General features: G+C 41.0%; 1 protein-coding gene across 5 annotated transcripts in view; it reads left to right on the top strand.

Annotated features, from left to right (window-relative positions):
- Positions 1–6007: 6007 nt before the first annotated feature.
- Positions 6008–18304, top strand: part of POC5 (POC5 centriolar protein) — a 35353-nt gene continuing 23056 nt past the window's right edge. For 3 of the 5 annotated variants that reach the window (XM_058823726.1, XM_058823727.1, XM_058823725.1), the window contains exons 1-3: positions 6032–6052; positions 11105–11204; positions 15527–15674. In XM_058823726.1, the coding sequence (XP_058679709.1) occupies positions 11121–11204; positions 15527–15674 (232 nt within the window). In that variant the 5' untranslated portion in view covers positions 6032–6052; positions 11105–11120. Of the gene's footprint in view, positions 6053–11104; positions 11205–15526; positions 15675–18304 lie in introns of those variants that run through there. The other 2 variants (XM_058823729.1, XM_058823728.1) reach the window with 2 other exon arrangements.

The raw sequence follows: 18304 nt of genomic DNA, 5'->3' as shown, positions 1-18304 counted from the left end.
AGTATAAATACCACACAAAACATTTCAGCCTGAATGTCACAGACATCTGAAAATTATTTGAAAGGCCTTTTAATAGTAAGAAAAGTTTTCATTACAGTCTAAATTGAAGGTGCTAGTCCTTCAAGTACTATGAATCTTTCTTTATTAGTGGAGGAGAGAATTTTTAGTAATTAGGTTCCAGGAAATTTAAAAGAAAAAACTGCTGTAACGTACCTTTTTGCATCTTAAAATGAATGCCAACAGCACTCTCCAAAACTTAAAAGGTACCTTTAGTGCATACTCTTACATCATTTAGACCATCCCACTGAATTCTTTTCTTCCTCCTTGTAGTTAATGTCATTTAACCAGTCTTTGTCAGCATTAATATAATAAGACATAAATGTAATAACAGCACTCAATTTGATTTCGAAAAAAGCAAAAACAGAAAGAAGGGGTAGCAGATCAGATCTGTAAAGACTGAACTCCACAGAACGCGGCGTATTGTACGCGTTTCTGCCTTTCGCACCGGGTCGCGAGCAGAGCCACACGCCGTGCTGCCCCCTGGTGTCGAGGTGATGCAGAACTCCTCGGCGAGCGCTGCGCGAGCGGAGGCTGCGCCACTGCGGCTGCTGACTCACGGCTCGGCCGCGGGCTGCTGCTCCAGGAGCGGGCAGCGCAGCCGCTGCGGACCTGGCCCGAGAACAGCGGGAGGGGAAGCGACCGCTGCAGGCAAAGGAGCTGAAATTCAGCACCCGAACCAGAATGCAAATATGCGTGTTTACAGCTGTCAACAGCCAAACATGTTGGTCCTGCCATAAGATGCTGAAGAGATGCTAAAACATTCTCACTGCTATACAGTCGCTCAAGTAAATGGGCAGCTCTTGGAGAAAGGGTCACTGTCTACTGCACATTAACCTTTCAAACGTTTCCTGCGCTTCATTTGGCAAAAGTGTCTGTGTTTTATGATGGAAACATCATCCAAAAAACCTACCTAGTACTCCTTTGTGTAAAGAACCTCTCAAAAGTGGCAAAAGCAAGAACAGTGTGCAGATTTCTTAAAGATAGAAATAAACATCACGATTCTTATTAGTAAAAATTGTGTTTTCCTTAGGAAGAGATTATTAGTACAACCAAGCTTGGAAAAACTTAAACTTATTTTTAACAGGAACGGTTTAATTGCTGCCAACTCATACAAGAACTATATTTCCACCTTTCTGTAAAACCCTGTATGCTGCTGCAAGGAACTGTGACAAGTCCAGCATTCATTCCTCATGCATGATTTTCAGTAGCATATTTCAGTGGGAAGTCCTAATGCTAGTCTTGGAAGAAAGCAGATGCTTTGCCTTTTACAGTCCCTCAATACTCTAGAGCATGGTGGTGTTCTATTGCCCCTGCAGCTAAATATGTCATCACAAATACGTTGTACATGTGCACCCTGTCACTGAAAGATCTCTAGGGATGTTGATATTTTAATATCTTATGAGAAGAGATTTCACCTGTTCCCTACAGTTTAAAAGGAGACAAAAATACTCCCGTGCTTTTTGGCAAAACTATCGACAGATCTGTTTTGTTATCACACTTCAAAAAAAGAGAAGTTTGAAAAACAGGTGAATGCATACTTACCTAAGGTACTGTAAGAGAAGCATTTTTTTCTGTGTAACTGAAAATCTTTATCTAACATGTCAATAAGTAATTATAGCAGAAAAACCTTGATATTCATGAAAAATCTCTTCATAAATTCTGTCATGATAGGTTGTCACTGATGGGGAAAAGACTGATGACTGACTGATGTCAAAACACTTATTTGAGTGAAAAACACTCAAATGCTCTGGGAAAAATTTTTTAAATACATCTGAACATGCTCACTGGGCCTTTCATATTTATAGGCTCTTCAACATTGTCTTCTGTCTGTCAAGTATAAGCTAAAACACCTGTTAAAAAAAAAAGGAGAATATATTTTCAGATAACAGCAAATACTAGACTCAAGACTATTTTCAATCTCTAAACACTGATTACAATTCCCTTGGATACTTTTCTGAAAATCAATATATATTTGATATATGCACTAACCATTATGTAAGAGACAGCATAGTCAGAAGACTATTTTACAAGGCAAGAGGGGGATCACAGATAGAAGACAGAGCCCTTTAACACTGAGGTGTTCGATATTCACAAGGTAAGTTTGTTTCTACTATCAGCATTATCACAAGAAAAAATGTCAGTAATTTCCAAAATATCTGGAACAGCACTGCCACATTGCCCATATTCACTGTGGTTACACATTATTTTTCATAGAGAATAAGGATTTCAATTCTGTATGAAATAATGGTATTTTGAAAAACAGTTCTTAATGCAGTCAGAACAAAAAAACCACTGTAAGGCTCAAAATGAGTGATCTGTCAACCATATATTTAATATTTCAGTTCATGTGGTGGAAAAGGAATGGTCCTGGACCACCCAATTACAATGGTCCCACTGCACTGCACAAGGCAGTGGCCATAATGTGACAGTCCTCTGAAGGAAAAGCCTCAAGAGATGTAGCTTAGTGCCTTCTGCCTGGCTCTCTGCCCCCAGACACTCAACAGCTCTCTCTGAGACACCTCGAGCCATGGAGCACAAGAAAGGTGGTGAGACCACACTGCACAAGGCACAGACCTACCTAGAAGGCAGGGCTGCCTCTAGCCCTCCACATGACAGGAGATAGATCTTGTGTTCACACAGCAAACACTCAAATAGATAATCTGGGAGAGTCAAACAATAACCACTCTGTATCCACTCGTAAGTTATAACAAAATATCTAGTCTTCCATCACATAATCATGACACATACAGGGGGGAAATAGAAAACACTGGAGATGTGTTTCAGCAACCTACAGAACTACAGAAAACAATAAAAATTCATTACTGTTTCATATAAACTGGTTGATGTTAGTTTTTAACTTTGAATTCCTCAAAAACTGTTTCAAGGAAAGAAAAGGTGACTTTTTGACACTAGATGTGTTAATGACGTTCAATCAGTTCAGACTCCTGACTCCCTTCTACCTGTTTTCTTCAAAAGCTCAGAACAGCACCTGCTTCAAAACTAATTCTTAATCTGCACAGACAAGCATACTTTTCCTGACTTCAACCACTAATGCAGCATTTGCTTAGCTAGAGCAGCAGCAGATCAACATATGTGGTCATAAAAGCATACAAAACTCTCCTTCATTCTGTGAAAATAATTGTACATTCTATTGTATAATAGACTCCAACATGAAAGATGGAAGGTATTTTTTAAATACAATTCAAAATCAGAAAGTTTCAACAGAAGGTTTAATCAGATACACCATAAAATACCCAGTGTGGGAATAGGGTAATTATTGTCATTTCATTGGTCTCTAACTACCTACAATTATCCCTTTATACTAGTAATCAGCTTGATATCATTTGATCTCCTTTGCTTTTTATCCATCTAATTACAAAGTAGCAGTAGATGTTTGCATCACAAAGACTGGTTTGAGTACCCATTGCAAATTCCTTCCATTTCCAAATGTCTGCATTTTTCCAAAGATGTTAGACTGAGAGCTAAACACGTATTTAAAGGCTATATTTTGTGTTCCACTGGTAGTCATGTATTTTAAAGCTATTTTATGAAGAAAGATTCATCATATTTTTTACACCAGCAGCATACAAAACAAATTAACATGAAAAGCATGATAGAAACATACGTAATCTCTCAACTTTTATAAATAAATAATTTGGTCTGAGACAGGAAACGTGATCTTTTGCACGGGCATGCACCAGTTCTGGTGACCTTATGTGAAACACACTCAGAAAAAAGGGTAGATTTGGAGGCTGCTTTAGTAGTTAGAAGTCTCAGAAGGGCTTGTCTGGATTCCATGATTTGAGTTGGTCTTTGGAAGATATTCTCTCTCACTCATAGCTGAGTGCAGCCTCCTAGAACACCAGACATGTGTAGAGGAGATCCTGCGACCAGACATCTTCCATGGTTCATGGCTACAAACACCACTGTGCCTCCTGCCCTTTGCCATGAAGGCCAACTCAGCCCAGTCACAAACAGTATTAGGTCTCATGTAGTTTATCTTGGAGTTAAGGGATGATCCAATCCTACAAATTCATTGCTGTTAGGGTATGCAGCAACAACTCCACTCCACTCTGTACAGAAATACTTTGGTTTTCTGGTTTATTGCAACATCCTCCCTCAACTATGAGCTTTGGGAAAAGCCAGTTGTGGCAAGGGAAAATAAGGTATGCTTTGCTTCAGTGTGGACATTGGTTACCAATATGTGAATGACAGGTTCACTTCAGCACTCAAAAAAGGGAATGGGAAAAGGTCTCAGGCCAATGTTCCTGCAGTCATTACAAAATGCAGTTCCTTTTTTACCCCAAATTTAATCTTAACTGATCCTATCATAGATATTTGCAACCAAATTGATTTTAAAAAATATGTATTTCTGAAACCACACACTCCTTCATGCTTACTGAAATCCATCTGCAAATGCAGCCCTTCCATTATGTGTTTCTGGGAACTAACATAAACCTATGTCATTGTAGGCCTTAATGAAACAAAATGACTGCACAGTCAGTGACTCAGGCTGGAATTTTTTTCTCATCAAATCATGCTGATCTTATCAGATACTGCAGTTAAAAACAACCCTCCATTGCCACTTTGTCTAAATGAGAACTTCAACAAATGTTGAAGTAGGCTTCTACTGTGTGAAAAGGCTCACTTTAGGAGGTCTTAAGTGCCTCTAAGAGAGGTGAAATTTTTTGGTGGTCCTTACTTGCTCAACTGTTTCACAAGGGCAAAATATTCTGGAACAAGGTACATGTACTGCTGTGAATATTTATAAAGGGCAAATAACAAGTTACAGTTTTGTGTTTATCTGTGTATTTTATGCCCAACCTATCTTTTTCATGTTATCAGACAAAATATTGGTGCTATATAAGGTAAGATCTCATATTATGGAGCTTGACCAGAAGGCTTGTGGCACTAGCATGCTCAGCGCCATGCTGTAGCCGGAGCTCACTGCTGTAAATAATTTTTAAATAATAGTGCATAATTTTCAGTGTCACAGCTTGCATTACAGAAAGATCAATGACGATGCTATCAAGTTAAAAGAACGCCGGAAAACGGAAGGACTCTCTACTCTTTGATGCCTGATGTTAAAATCCTCAAAACCCGCTGCTGTATTTCTGTCTATTACAGCGCAGAGATGCCAGCAAGGAGAGTTATTTGCCCCGGTGCGGTGTGTGACACACAGCCCTGCCACAGGCTGCGGATTAGCTCCGGAATCCATCCCGCCTGCCTACGCAAAGTTTTAGGGAAAGCCTGTCCTGGAGAGGAATGCTGGAAACTACAAGCCAAGACCCCCTTCTGCAGCATTACTGCACAAATTATTTAGAAACCCTGCCCGGCGACGGTTTATAGCTTCATTACTAGCACAGATGGAAGCGCTTAAGAATGAAGGAATTCCACCAAGGAATTCTCTCTCTCCGTCTCCTTTTTTTTTTTCCCCCTTTTTTTTTAAATTTTCATTCTCCACAGGAATGCCCGTCAGCAGCTGCTGTCCAACACGCAGAAACCCAGGCCCCCCACCACAGCTCAACCTGGCACGGTACCCTCCCCGGCACTGCCAGGGCCGCCGGCGCGGGGCGCGCACGGGCAATGCGGGCCCGCGGCACCCGAGCCCGGCACGGCCCGGCCCGGCACGGCACGGCCCGGCCCGGCACGGCACGGCCCGGCACGGCACGGCACGGCACGGCACGGCACGGCACGGCACGGCACGGCACGGCACGGCACGGCACGGCACAGCTCGGGACGCGCCGCGCGCCCCCGCCGGCACCCGGCCAACCCCGCCAATCAACGTGCGGCAGGAGGCGCCCGCGGGCGGGGCGGGGCTGGCGGCGTGAGCGCCCCCGGTCTAGCGATTCGATTGGCTGTTTCACCTCCAAGCCGCCCAATTGGAGGGTGCTTTGCAAAGGAACCCTGAGCCTATCGCAGCTGTGGTTCCTCTTCCGCTCTGGCAGTTTGAAACCGTCGGGGCCGAGGGCGGCGCGGCCGGGGCCCGCAGGTGAGCGGGGGGGGCCGGGGCCGCGCCGTCCTTCCCACAGCACAGAACGCTGCTCCTGCCCGGGGCCGCACCGTCCTTCCCACAGCACAGAGCTCTGCTCCTGCCCGGGGCCGCGCTGCGCCCGCAGCCCCACCCCGAGTTTCATGGGGGTGCCAGTGGGCACTCCCTGGTTGGGCTGGTTGCCTTGAAAGCTCTATATAAGAAAAGGAAAGGGGAATCTCCTATTCATGATCTACTGTATTCGCGGCCGCCTGACTACCCCTGTGCCTCTCTGGTTTCTGTGGGACACTCCGCGGATTTATCCCCGGCTGCCATAGCAGCCGCGGTGTGGGCGCTGTCGGCCTCAGGGGCAGCTGTGAGCTGCTGGAGTGAGGAGTTGAAAGCGTGAGCAGCGCTGCTTTGCAAGGGGGTACGGCTAAAGGCAAGGAATATTCTTGCCTCTACTGGCAGGAGATGTAGTTCTATCCAGGGACACTGGCAGTGGTCCCCAAGGCTCAGTACTGGGCCCAGAACTGTTTAGAGTTGGATGACATGGGTGAAGGGGCAGATTCCTGCTCAGCAAATTCACTGAGAACACAACGCTGGGAGGAATGGCCAACACTCTGGAGTGCTGTGCAGCCCTTCAGAAGGACCTTGGCAGGTTGGAGAGATGGGCAGAGAAGAACCATCTGAAAGTCAACAAAGGCAAATGAAGGATCCTCCACCTGGGGAGGAACAGCCTCAGGCACCTGGGGCTGACCTGCTGGGGAGCAGCTCTGTGGAAAAGAACCTGGGGGTCCCTGTGGAGAAGATCCTGGTAGACAAGAAGCTGTCCATGAGCCAGCAGTGTGTCCTTGTGACCAAGAATGCCAATGGTATCCTGGGGAGCATTGCCAGCAGGTCATGGAAGGTGATCCTGCCCCTGTACTCAGCCCTGCTGAGGCCACACCCGGAGTGCTGTGTCCAGTTCTGGGCTCCTCAGAACATGAGAGACATGGAGCTGCTGGAGTGGGGAAGCAGAGGCTACAAAGATGATGAGGGGACTGGAGCATTTGAAGAGGAAAGGCAGAGGGAGCTGAGCCTGTTCAGCCTCAAGAAGAGACAACCGAGAGGAGACCTCATCAATGTCTATAATTATCTGAAGGGAAGGTGCCAAGGCAATGGAGCCAGGCTCTTTCTAGTGGTGCCAAGCAGTAGGACAAGTGATAATGGGCAGTCACTGATGCCCAGGAAGTTCCACCTGAACATGAGGGGAAACTTCTTTATTGTGTAGGTGACTGTGCACTGGAACAGATTGCTTAGAGAGGTTGTGGAGTCTCCCTCATTGAAAATATTCAAAAACCACCTGGATGCAATCCTGTGCTCTGTGCTCTAGGATGACCTTGCTTAAGCAGCAGGTCTGGACCGGATGACCCACTGTGGTCTGTTCTGACCTTACCCATCATTCTCCTTCCTAGATGTTGAGTCCTGTGATCCAAGTGAAACACTAAATTATTTGGAAAGCATCATCTTTATTAAAAACAAACCCAAATGCACAAAAACCTGAGCACAGCTTAATTAATTCAAAATTAAGGAGGAGAGCAATGATGCTGAGTCAGAGCAAGGTCTTTATAGTTGCATCCTGTTTCTTAAAGCAGTTGTATGCTTATGGTTTGGAAGAAACTGCTGCTGTTAGCAGGAATCTTTCTTTAATGAAGTCAGAAATATATTTTGGCAGATGCTTGGATAAGTTTAGAAGAACCTGGTAAGCTTGAAGATGTTCTTCTCACTTGTCTTTCCCCATATAATGATTTGCAGCTTAGCAAATTAGTTTGTTGACCCAGAGGTGGTCTCTTAATATCCCTTGATTTCTCTTTTAAGAACTTATCTGGTATTTTGTGGTACTTAGTGCTTGTTCACTGAGATCAAAGCTGACAGGTTATTCTTAGGCTCGCTTGGCTGAGCAGGGATCTTTTTCTGAAGCTAAGGCAAAAAAGGAAAGCATATGCCCAGTGGAAGCAAAGTCAGATTACATGGGAGAAATACAGAAATTCAGCTCTCCATGATAGACAAGAAATTTATGTGGCCAGAGCTCAGTTAGACTTGGAGCTGGCCAGTACTGTGGGGGACATAAGAAGTAATTTTTAAAAATATGTCAATAATAAAAGGCAGTCCAGAAATAACATGATCCTGTTACATGATGAGGATGATTACCTCAAAAATGGGAACATTGACAAGGCAGAGATGAGTTCTCTGCTTTGGTCTGCAACATTGATGCAGTCACAGATCACAGCCAGGGTGGGTTCATGAGAAGAAGATCCTGCCTGAGAAACTTAATTCCCTTTTATGACAAGGTGACCCATCTACTTGATCAAGAGAAACCAGCTGATGTGATCTTTTTGGATTTCAGTAAAGTTTTTGGTACTGTCTCTCACAGTATCCTTCTGGAGAAAATGTCTGGCACACAGCTGGATAATGCATTACATAATGGGTGAGTAACTGGCTCATGAGGTGGGCACAGAGGCTTACAGTGAACAGGGTGACATCAGGCTGGGGACCTGCCCCTAGAGGGTTCCACAGGGCCTTTATTTCAGGCCTGGTGCTTTTCAACCTCTTAATTGACTTGGATGCAGGCATTGGAGTAAGTTTGTTGACAGTACTAAATTAGATAGGGCTGTTGATTTCCTCAAAGGCAGAAAATCCACCTGGGACAGGGCAACTCTGGATGTAAGAACAAACTGGAAAACATCTCCACTGGAGTGGTCTGGTGAATCCTGGTCAGTGGCAAGTTCGACATGGTCAGCAGTGCCCTGGCAGCCAGGAGGGCCACCCGTGTCCTGGGGACATCAGGCACAGCATGGCCAGCCAGGCAGTGGAGGGGATTGTCCTGCTGTGCTCTGCACTGGGGCAGCCTCACCTCGAGTGCTGGGGGCAGCTCTGGGTGCCACAGTGTAAGAGAGGCATTCTGCTATTTGAGAGCATCCAAGGAGGGCAGTGAGGATGGTGAAGGGCCTTGAGGGGAAGCTGTATGAGTGACTGAGGTCACTTTGCTTTGTCACTTGTGATGAAGGAACCTTTTGAGTTTTGGAAGACCAGAGAGTAGTTTCAGTGATAAGTAGAGAGCTAGATCCACTTGATTGCATGTAAGGGGCATGATCTTAGAAAACTGAAAACAGAACTCGGGATGGTGGTCTTAAGTTATTGAACAAACAATTTTTAGAACTTCTGGTTGCAAGCACACATATAATTCCTATAATGCTAGATAGTTGGCTCTTTGTTGTCTTCACTAACGCACACACATCTTTGAATAGATCCAGGGTTTTTAGAGTAGTCAGGGTCCACGATTTGAGAAACTGTGTAGGAATGCATATGAAATTGAAGTTGACTTTTTAGGATTGCAGAAGTGTTTTTTGGTATTGAAAGACTTTATCAGCTTGAAGAAGGTAGAGTGCTAGTATAGAGCTGTTTCCTTATGTAGAGAGGCTAAAACCAAGGATATATATAAGGAATAACTCATGTGAGAGAGGAAAGGAGAAAATTATCAGACCAGGAGGCAATGAAAAAAGTGGAGCTGATGAAGGTAGTATTTCTTCTGTTATCTACTCCTAGATGTACAGGAATAAAAAGTACAAAGTAAACCTTCATTAGACTCCATTTTTATACTTTAAAAATGTGGCTGGTATATGAAGGTTCTGAAGGACGTAGGAAGATGATGATCTTTTGAACCTTGAGCTACAGGAAATCTCAGCATTTGAAACTATCTTTACATTGTTTTTTAAACATCCATCATCTGCACAGAAATGAGCTTGTCATTCTGAAAGGTGTAAAAATATCCATGGCAGAGAGATCTTTTGTGGTGCAGGAAGAATCAGTATATAGAACAGCTCAAAGAGCAAAAGGAAAATTAATTTCTATCTGTATTCCTATATAGAGAACTATGTGGGGGGTTTGATACTTTGAGAAACATTGATGGTGTTTAAGTAGGATATTCCTGCCAGTTTTATGATGGTACAACTAGCAATTTAAAATTTACATTTCTGTCAGAAAATGCATCTGTTTAAAAAACAAGAATATTATAATTGACAGTTGTAAAGATCTCTCTAAAAATAATTTTTCCTTGCAAGTTGTTTGCTACACTGTACCATCAGTCAGTTCCTCTGGTTATTTATGGTGGTATGCCTTCTCTCCTAACAACTCCTTAGTCAGTGTGTCTAATTGTCTTTCGTGTGCATCAGGCACCTGTATCACTCTGCCATTCATTCATTAAAAAACTCACCCTGCTTTATACTCAGTTTCCCCTCATTTTGTAATTCATCTTTCCCTCCTCTGCCATATTCTTTAGAGTCCTTTTCCCTTTATTCTGTCAAATCTTACCACAAGAGCTTCAGTTCTTCACTGAAAGACCTATATGAGGCTGTATTAGATTAAAAGATACATATATCTTTCACAAGGTCTTCAAGCTTATTATCAATTCTTCAACATTGCCTACTTCCCAAATATGCAAAGAATGCCTCACTGTCTTGCCAAGAAATTGCTGGAATGATTGATATTTATTGAACCCAAGGCGTTACTTGTCCTTCCATAGCTGTTCATGTTCCTGGGCCTGAAACTCAAAATAGTGATGGGAGACTGATGTTGACCAGTGAGATTCATGGTATCGAACAGGAGTGTTCAGGGCACTGTCTTATCTTGGGCTGTGGCTGAGGTAACATAGTGGGTGGGCACAGTGTAGCTTATACATTCTTATGTTGCTCTGTAGGAATTTTATACTGAAACAGCCTGATAAGCTAAAAGGCAATACAGTGTGAATAAAAATGACACAGGAGTATATCTGTAACTGCAACAACGGACATTGTTGCTTTGGGGTCTTTTCTTGTTCTCTTATAAGTTAGTGAAAATATTTACATTATATTGAGTATGGTTTGGATCAGAGCATTTCCAGCATTATATAATGAGACTATTCAATCAGTTTAATGCACAGAATGGGCATTGATCCAGTTGTAACAGCAGGATCTGTTTCTGGGGAAAATGTTGGTGAATATATATTTATGTACTGAAACTGAAAAATGAAGTTCAGCTTCTACTGTTTTATAGACTTACTTTGTGCAGAATGTCATCTGATGAGGAGAAAAGCACAAGTCCAGTTTTCCCAAATGACTTTGTTCAGGACAGTTCTGTTTCTTCAGATCCTCAGGTAGGACAAAGGCAATATAATTTGATTTACTGTCATGGCATTTTATTTGGTAGAGGATAACTGTGAGGAAATCTAACTAAATGTTCATCTTTTTTTCTATTTTATGTACATAGGAAAATAATAAAAATATTAGTGAAAAGAAACTAAGTAGACTGCAAAAAATACTGATACTAAAATACGTTCAGGTAGATTCCATTTCTGTGCATTTCACAAGAACTTTATGTAAAAATTCTTACCTAAACTATAGACTTCAATCTGCTGCAAGTAAAATAGGTAGTTTTCTCAGCTTTTTTTCCTAGTGTTATTCTTTATTTGTGTTAAGTCTTATCAAGAAGTCAGAATTTGACACAGTGGGATAGAAACCCATGACTTTTGAGAGATGAAGACTAACTATATTTTAGGCTTTCCCCATGATTCAGTTTTGTAAAAACTGAATTTTTTTAAATGGATTTATTTTCCTTGGAGTAGTATTATGGCCAAGTTAATCACAGAAAGGAAATTATTGCTTTTTGGTTTGTTTTTTTTTTTACTTGCTGCATCAAATACATTAGGACATTCTGTAACTATAATACTGGGGGTTGCCTTTTCTGTTCTCGTCATGCTTTCAAGAGGATGCAATGATACTGGATAAAGTCTTTGTACCATTCTTTTGAAAGCAGCAGATTTTCATAATTTAATAATTGTTTATTCCTATTTGCATAGTAGATTGTGTGATTTTTTTCCTTCGGTAGGATACAGTCCAAACCAGGGCGGTTTTGGCAATAACATATTTTGCTAGTTGCCCTGTAGAAGTGCATCTCCACATTGTTCACGTAGTGAAATGGGCATACACAGTAGCAACACTGTTTAATTAAGGGGTTTTCTTCTTTCTTTTTTTACAATTTGGATTGACTTGTACCTTTAAAATAACTTTCTATGGGGCAATTAATTTCCACATTCATGTACATCTCTATTTGTGCTTGTATCTCATGGATAAGTTTTCATAATCTTTGTCTAGGAATAGTAATGCATGTGTGTTTGCAATGCTTTTTGTAGTCAGAGAACAAGATAAAAGCATCATGCTACAAATTTTGAAGGACCAGAAATTTCTGTTATGACCTGGTTGTGATTATCAAGGAGGCTCTAAGGCCACCTGGTAGATAACAATAAACTTATACTGATGGGTGACTGTTTTGTGAATGAGAACATGTCTAGAGAAGAATAGCTCAGCTGGAAGTGTTCCATATCAATTGTTGGCCAAACTGCCTGACCATTTTGTGGCTGAGCAAAAGTTAAAGCATGTTATTACAGGGCATTGTGCAAATGCATCTTAAACAGTGACAGGCTCCTGGCATCCAACACTCTCCCTCGAGGGGAAGCCCATTCCAGTGTTTGATTGCCCTCTCTGTAAAGAAATGCTTCCTAATGTCAAATCTGATCCTCCCCAACACAATTTTGAACCATTCCCACTCATTCCATCACTGGGTCCTAGGGAGACGAGATGGGATCTTCTCCCAGGGAATCTCTTCTCACTTCCCCTGCTCAGGAAGCTGAACAGAGCAACAAGGCCCCTTAGCCTCTTTTTCTCCAAACTACACAAGCCCAAAGCTACCCCTGGTAGCACTGAGGTCACAGCTGATCAATAGGAATGTTGACAGGGAACTACAATACTCCATTTAGATAATTTTGGAAAGTCTGTTCTATTTTCTTTGTTTGGGCCTTTTTAATAACATGTTGCTTTTAAATAGAGGCCAGCTCATTACTTTTTCATGACAAAGAAATCCACTGGCTCTTAGAGAATGTCCATTACTTATAATTGTTATGCAAGACTTTATCCATTCACTCTGTTCTTGTCATATTGTCTAGTAACCTTGACTACAATCCTTTGCAGTATCTGTAGATTTTAATTTAAAAAATAGAAAAAAATTATCAAAAAACATCTGGTTGGGTTTTTTGTGCCATTTGTTCATTGCATCACTACATCTTCTACAAAATCAAAGCATTAAATAGTCAAAACTCCACAGACCTTCAGGTCATAGAATTACATTCCTGTAGTTTCATACATTAACAGAATTACTTGCAGTTGACAGAACAGCTTGAAAGTTCTGTTAAAAGCAGAACGACAATAATATACCAAAGATATGTTTTTAATTTTATTATGGTTTTATTTTAAATGTACTGGTCAATATTGCATTCCAGTTGCGGCATACTTGTTATGGAGCATTTAAGATTGAGGTAATACACTTAATCACTCAGTGTTTCCATACATATTCCCACTGCTGTCTCCAGGATTCTTTTTTGTGTGTCTTAAGTTTCTGATTAGAACTAGGATACTGTGCTTTCTTTAATATTTGCCTTTCAACTTCATTTCAACAGTGTTGTAATATTGTAATTTATAAACATTTATTTCCAGATTTGTCACTGGATGCTGTTTATTGACACTTTCTGTTGGCGCGTAAGAGTGCGTATTCCTGTACAGATTGGATTCTTTGAGTATTAATAAAAGAATTAGAACTTGGAAAAAATCTCCTGACATAACTTGATACCCATATTTTGAATGCTAAGCATGTCTATAGTAAGACATATTGTGTGATAGTGAATAAATTGGGTGACTCAACGTGAGACACCCACTTGCATCTGACATCTAACCTACTAGGTCCTTTGAATTGATCATGGAAGCAGCTGTATCAGTTCTGTCTGAGAGCTATCTTGTTTGTTGGGAAGAATTAGTTTTAAGTTGCTATTTGGTTGCATGATCTCTTAGAAGAAGACAGAGGTGTGATCTAACATCGGCAGAATCATTTCATTTTTTTTAGTTAAGGCTTTATTTGCTTTTTTACTCAGATGAGATTTTGCTGCAGGGAGTTTTGTATGGTTCCATGCAGTTCCTGATTGAGTAACAGATCTAAAGATATCTGTTTTCTTCTTTTGATATCTTACAAAATTTAAACTGTATACATTTAGAAAGATGTCTGTAGAAAAATTAGTAACTTGTTGATTTGCAGGTAATTATACCTTTTACATGGATTGTGAAGATACATCATGTATTTGTAATTCTGTAGCTTCATATACATTTATGTAGGCTTCTACTTTGAACGTGATAGATTAGAAGATGGGAAATGAACATTTAAATGGAAATTAGAATGCAGATTAAATGTACCAAACCTAGCTTCTTAAATTCTCTAATTAGTTGAAACACAAAAAAGTTACACTGAGAGTTTTGAAGTATTATCCTTTTCAGTTGTTAGATTCAAAAACATATTGCATGTAATTGATACCTTTCATTGATTGTTTTCCCTCTAACTTCCCCCAGGTTTAAGAGGAAATTAATTTTTGAATTCACACTTGGTTTTTGAGGTTTGACCTAATTAGGATTCTAATATGATATAACAGAACTAATAACAGAACTAATATGATAATACTAAGTGAAGTAAAAATAACTGCTAGTGACCTGGTAAAATGTTTTCCAATGGGCATTGTTTTCCAAAGCTTTAATTAGTGGATTTGTTGTAGTAAGTAACTAGTAGTGGTACTTGTTTAATTACTAGATTGCATGTTTAAGTTATAATACAGATTGTTTACGGTTTCACAATGAACACTGAATACCTTCATCCTGAAAATCTCTTTCATTAGGAGGTTTCAAAAAAATATTAATTGGCTTACTTGGGTGTATAGCATAATGCCACATACCAGTTAGATAGGTTTTTAGCTTCTTAATAGGAAAGCTTCTTTCTAAGTTATATATACACATTCCATGTACCTGTATAATTTTAAAAATAAATAAGGTGAGAATAATTATATCCTCTCTAAAAAAACTTGTGTATAATCAAATCACTTTTGATGATTGGCTTTACAACTTCCACCAGAGAAATTGCAATGTTACAGAGTGTGAAGTGTGACTGTGTTCAGTAGCATCTTTGTCATGGCTATAAAAATACATGTTTTTCTTTGAAGCACTACTAGTAGTCATTAGAAATAATAAGGGCTGATTGATAACTTAGATGATCTGGGACTGGAGTTTTTTTCCAGTTCTTGTTTTAGATGCCTATTGAAGTATCCAATGCTGGAATCTCATAGAGTCTTTCTGTGCAGCTATTGCAGTGCATTTAGTTGTAATCAGAAGGAATGTGAACATTAAACAAATGAAAGTTAAATTATTATAGTCATTGTGGGAAAACAAGTCACTTTTGCAGCTTTAGGGGAAATCCTCTCTGTTTACACCATAGTAATTAAAAAGAAACCTCTCAAAATTATAGAAAACAATATGGACTTCTTTTTACATATGCCTAATTTTTAAAAATGTAATTATAGTTTTATAATTCTTTGTCACCACTTTGCAACAGGATGAATATGAAGAGCTGTTTCGTTATACTGTAGTGACTCCGAAGTTTGAGCAGTGTGTCTCAAAGTTTCCTGAACCTGCCTCAGAAAAGAGACCATCTGAAAGAATTTACAGGTTAACAGGTTATGCCACTCACCATAATACTCCAGGTAGTACGCCCAAGGCTATGTGTTGAGCTTACATGAACAATGATACAACTTTGATGACTTATATTTTTTTAATAGCTTCAGTTTGAAAAATACATGCATGTCGTTTGTAGTACATTTGCATTTTGCACAAGAAATGTAGGAAGGCATATTCCCTGAAGAGTTCTCTCTCTGGCATCACTTTCAGATGACAGTGTTGATGTGCTGGCAGTTCTTTGTGTTTTGTGGGGCTGATGTTTAAAGATGGTTGGTGTAATAACAGAAAAAGGGATACCCTTACTTACAGTATACTTGATTGACATTTGATGTGTCACAGCTGGTTTTGCTCAAGCTGTTAGGGCTGTGATAGAGAAATTTAGAAACATATAGAAACAATGATTCAATGAAAGGGAGGATTACCTTAAAAGGGCTTTGTGTAATGACTAATCATGTCACTGCATGAATTTCATTCTTACTTTTTTAATTCAATCCTGTTATTCTAATTTTAATTTATTTCTTGGTATTTTATTTATCCATGTTACTAATGCATCACAAGACACTAAACTTAGGGTCTTGTGATGCATTAGTAACACGGATATTTTTAATTGTCTTGTTTGCTTCTGTCACTAGCATTTAGATTGAGAATTTTGCTTTGCTGTTAATTTTGCTTCAGAAGAAATTGTAAACAAATACACCTGCATTATTTCTTTTCTAGGAAGCTAAGCATTATCAGGCAAAACTTACTTTAAACTAACTTGTATTCTTTATCATTCTATTTAATATTAAATATATTTAGCTATCTTTTTGTTTTCACTTTTATAACCCTTGTGGACGGCTTTATGTCTGCTGTTTAGAGGAACAAGTGACATACTTGTACCTTCCAACTTGGAAGGTTGGTCAATACTATTTCTTTAGGTTTTTAGGTTCTAAAGCAGCTGCTAGACAATCTGTGTGGAAGGATTAAGGCTGCAGGAGATAGTGAGTGGTAGGTGATGACAGCTGCATGATTACCTTTAGCCCTTCTGTCCATCATATCTTGCCTTGACCTTATGGCACACTCCTAGGATACACCAGGCCTTAGCATGAGCTGTGAGTTAGCCAAAGTCTGAGCAGAACTTAGGTGAACATTACAGCAAAATGTCAAACCACAGAATGTCTGCAGTACACTGCAGTACACTGCAGATTGCAGTGAGCTGTGACTCCTGCTGCCAGTCTCTGTATAGGAACTTGTCATGACAAGCTGTACATGAACTGTCACGGCACGAGCTGTCCCCACCTGCTGAGACAGTGTGTGTGGGTTAAAGCCAGCTCAAGTCTGTTGCTATGTTGAAAGTTCATTTTGCTGTTTGCTTTTTTTTATGCTGTGTGCTGGCTCAAGCCATGCTTCTCTGGGTAGCACAGAAATGCGTTCCGCGTTCACGCTTAGCTAAGGCCACTTACACAACCAGTTGATTCCCTCAAATGGTGCAGCCTTTTGTGAGAAAAAAAGGCCACCCAGAGCCCCTTCCTGTGCTGAGATTACTTCAGCTTCCTTTAAAGCAGCTATGGTTACTCTCTGTATTCTTTCCAGAGCTCCATGAGCAGAGTACTTATCTGCTCTGGATCTTCTTCCATTGTTGATCAGTCACATTATAAGTCACAGATTGTCAGGATTCAAGTACACTTGCAAAACTCTTGATTTGTAGAGCAGTTAATGTCAGCTGTTGGAACTGTTTCTCAGCCTGAGTTGATGCTCTTAAAACAGTACAAAATTTCAAACTCAGCTATGTGGAACTATAAGATGGAGCAAATTTTAATTTGGATATTGTCCTCAGTGCTCTCTGCTTAGAGTTTTGTCTCCCAGTTTGAGTGGAATATTGTCTTGTAAGGGATTTTTTTGTGATGTGTAATACTGCTGTTCATAGGAAAGAATATCAGAATCAAAGACTCTTGTGCTTTTTTGGTACGTGACTTTATTTTTTATCGTATTTGTCTGAAAATTGTAGCCAGCCACCCAAAAGAGTCTCCTGTCTCCCTGTAACTCTGCTCTTACTTTTTTTTTTTTTTTTTTCTGGGCTGCATTGGGTTTGCATGGCCAAACTTTAGTAGTGGTGGTTCTACAGGGGTGGCTTCTATAAGAAGCTGCCAGAAGCCTCCTCCATGTCCACCAGAGCTCTGGAAGCTCCAAAGGATGGGAGTGCAGCTGGCCAAGGCTGAGGCAATTTGAAATGGTGGTAATGCTTCTGTGATAAGAGATTTGAGAAGAAAAAGAAGTTTTGCATCGTTGTAATAGTGACCACAGAAGAGCGAGAGTGAGAATATGTGAGAGGAACAGCTCTGTACACACCAAGGTCACTGGAGAGGCTGGGACAGGGGGTGCTCCAGGCCCTGCAGCCCATGGTGAGACAGCTGTGCCTCTGCAGCCCATGGAGGTCAGGGGGTGCAGGGATTCACCTGCAGCCCATGGAGGAAACAGACCTATGCTGGAGCAGGTGGATGTCTGAGAGGGGACTGTGACCTCATGGGAAGCCCACACTGGAGCAGGGAGCTGCCAACCTGTGGAGAGAGGAGCCCATGCTGCAGCAGGTTTCCTGGTAGGACTTGTGACACCGCGGGGCACCCACACTGGAGCAGCCTGTCCTTGCAGGACTGCACCCCATGGAAGAGTGACACAC

Source organism: Ammospiza caudacuta, chromosome Z (assembly GCF_027887145.1).
Source record: "Ammospiza caudacuta isolate bAmmCau1 chromosome Z, bAmmCau1.pri, whole genome shotgun sequence".
NCBI classification, from domain to species: Eukaryota; Metazoa; Chordata; class Aves; order Passeriformes; family Passerellidae; genus Ammospiza; species Ammospiza caudacuta.
The sequence above is the reverse complement of the archived record's forward strand: the minus strand, read 5'-3'. Positions and strand labels throughout refer to the sequence as shown.